Raw genomic sequence first — 2,568 nt, forward strand, 5'->3', positions numbered from 1 at the left:
TTTGATAAGAAAGAATGAGGTGTGTGCCACTGTGTGTGTGATTGTGTGTGTGTGTATTTCCGTGTCTGAGATTGTGTGGGAAAAAAGACCGACGGGGATTAGTGGTGCTAATATCAGCAGAGAGAGAGAGAGAGAGAGAGAGAGAGAGAGAGAGAGAGAGAAAGAGAGAGAGAGAGTAAACCATCAGCTGCCACATCAATGACATCATTCCGTTTCAACACGTTCACACAGGAGTTAGTCAAACATCTCACCGCAAGAACCACCAGCCTATATAACGTTACTCCACTAATAGTCAACCCTAACTCTCACATTAGTCACGTGCATTATTGCTGGTGTACACTTTCCTGGCTCACTCCTGATTTCGCATGGTCTGCTGGATGCCCGTGAGTAAATTCGCAAAAATTCATAAACAGGCCAACCTGACACAAGGCGATCCGATCTGTTGAAAAACATTTTTTGAAATATGTATAAAGGTTTAAATGCATCCATCAATACAAAGGAGTGAGGGTCTGTGTATGAGTGAGTGTCTGGGAGTGGAGTGGAGGAGGTTAGGTGGTATAAAATGTTGTATGGGCCGAGAAATCAAAATGGAAATTCGGAATTAACACTTTCAGATTTGGTGAAGAGAAGCACATCGATACAATAACGGTCATTTAATGCAGGAAAAGGTGAAACATACAGAACGAACAAGGATAATAGTACTACAGGAAAGAATTAAGAGTAACCAGTGGCACCCTCCTACCCACCATACAGACAGAAATAATAGAGGGAAAGGAAATAAGTAGTAGTGTGACCTACCAAGGGTAGATCTATCATTGGCGTCCTCCAAGTACCCTGAGGCGCACCTATAGCTCAGTCGGCTTCATGCAGAACTACACAATGCGGATGGTCCTGGTTCGAAGCCCCAGCGGGGTAGGGTTGTTTTGTTTTGTTTTTGTTTTTTTTGTGGTTTTTTTGTGTGTTTTTTTGTAAGTGTTTTACGGAGCTCGCAAGTGCATAAGGTCATATGAGCGCGCGGGACACATTAAACTTTGTGAGTTGGTAGGAATTTTTGAATTTTGCCAGGGTGGCAGCCGAAGCCTACTCTTGTCGATTTTAGACCACCAAGGATCTTAAACGTCCGCAACTTGCTCACGGGCCCTCCAAGATTTTTCGCCCTTGTCCGAGAAGGCTAGGTGTAGATCTTTCCTACCAGAAGATCAGGGGTGTGGCTGAAAGACAGCAGTAAGAAGGGGTCAAGGAGTAGCAGTAGAAAGGCTTTAGAAAGAGTCAGGAGCCCAGAGGAGTGGGCAAAGGAGATGAAGGGGTGGGGGCAGAAAAAGGAGACGAAAAATTTTACGGTTGCTAACCGGATTCAAACCCAGGACCTTCGAATGAGAGGCCAACGCCAGCACTTAAAACTATGGGGTACGAGAGCCCCCCCCCCCCCCCCCCCCCCCCGGGTGGTTTTGAAGTTGAGTAGCTTGGAGAGCTTTCAAGGCTTTCCACCCAACTAGCTTCCTCATAATCGAAGATGGTCGTCAAAGATGAAAGTTCCACCTCTAAAGTAAACATTTCAGAGTTGGCACGGGTGTTTGAGCCCACCGTATACCATATCACATTGGCTTATTTTTGTTTGTTTGAAGAAGGGGGGAGGTTTTTTTTGTGTTTTTTTTTTAAAGGATGGTGTCATATCATGCAGAAACAACACATGTTCAATCCAATTTCCGTCAGAAGTGAGCGCACTGGCCAACCAGACTTCCTAAAAGGATTTGATCCTACCTATCTGACAAGTCGAACAAGTGTGCAGTCCTTTTAATGCTCCTGTCAATAATTTATAAAGAGTTTGTAGATCGGTTATGACCAATGGAAGCAAATATGGAAAGGGTGGGATGAGAGGGGGGGGTAAGAGGGAGAGGGAGCGGTAAGAGAGAGGGTGTGATAAAAGGGGAAGAAAGAGAGCAAGAAAAAGGTGGAAAGGGAGGGGTGGGTCTAATCCCTAAAGAAATCATTTGCAAGGAGACAGATGACGTGAGGCACAAATAGCAAGCAAGATAATGACGTGATAAAAGACGGAGGACGGCAGAACTTGGCCATGGACATTCAAACAGACACACACACTCACACACACACACACTCACACTCACACACACACACACACACACACACACACACACACACACACACATGCGCGCGCGCACACACAGACTGACTGATGGACAGGTATACACACACGCATACACACACAGAGAGACACACACACACACACACATACAGAGAGAAAGACAGAGAGAGAGAAAGAGAGAGAGAGGGAGAGAGAGAGAGAGAGAGAGAGAGAGAGCGAGAGCGAGAGCGAGAGAGCAAGGGAGAGAGGTATCATGATTACTTACTTACTTACCGCATGGTAAAGCTGTTAAAGAGCAGGCCCATGACGAGCGTGCAGCAGACAATGAGGACGTACAACATGCTTGTGTCTCTCCGGCAGGTATCCTCCAGTTTCAGGTCGGGCTTCACGCATGCTTCCGAGAAATAGTGTGCCTGGAAATCTGTGCCAGACAATAATAATATAATAATAATAATAACAATAAT

General features: G+C 45.6%; 1 protein-coding gene across 1 annotated transcript in view; it reads right to left on the reverse strand.

Moving 5' to 3' along the window:
- Positions 1–2,525, reverse strand: part of LOC101848427 (sodium bicarbonate transporter-like protein 11) — a gene marked incomplete at its 5' end in the record, with an annotated part of 13,257 nt that extends 10,732 nt beyond the window's left edge. The window contains 1 exon segment of the mRNA XM_013081077.2: positions 2,378–2,525. Within this exon segment, the coding sequence (XP_012936531.1) occupies positions 2,378–2,525 (148 nt within the window).
- Positions 2,526–2,568: the final 43 nt, after the last annotated feature.

This window comes from Aplysia californica, unplaced genomic scaffold (genome assembly GCF_000002075.1).
Source record: "Aplysia californica isolate F4 #8 unplaced genomic scaffold, AplCal3.0 scaffold00114, whole genome shotgun sequence".
NCBI lineage: Eukaryota > Metazoa > Mollusca > Gastropoda > Aplysiida > Aplysiidae > Aplysia > Aplysia californica.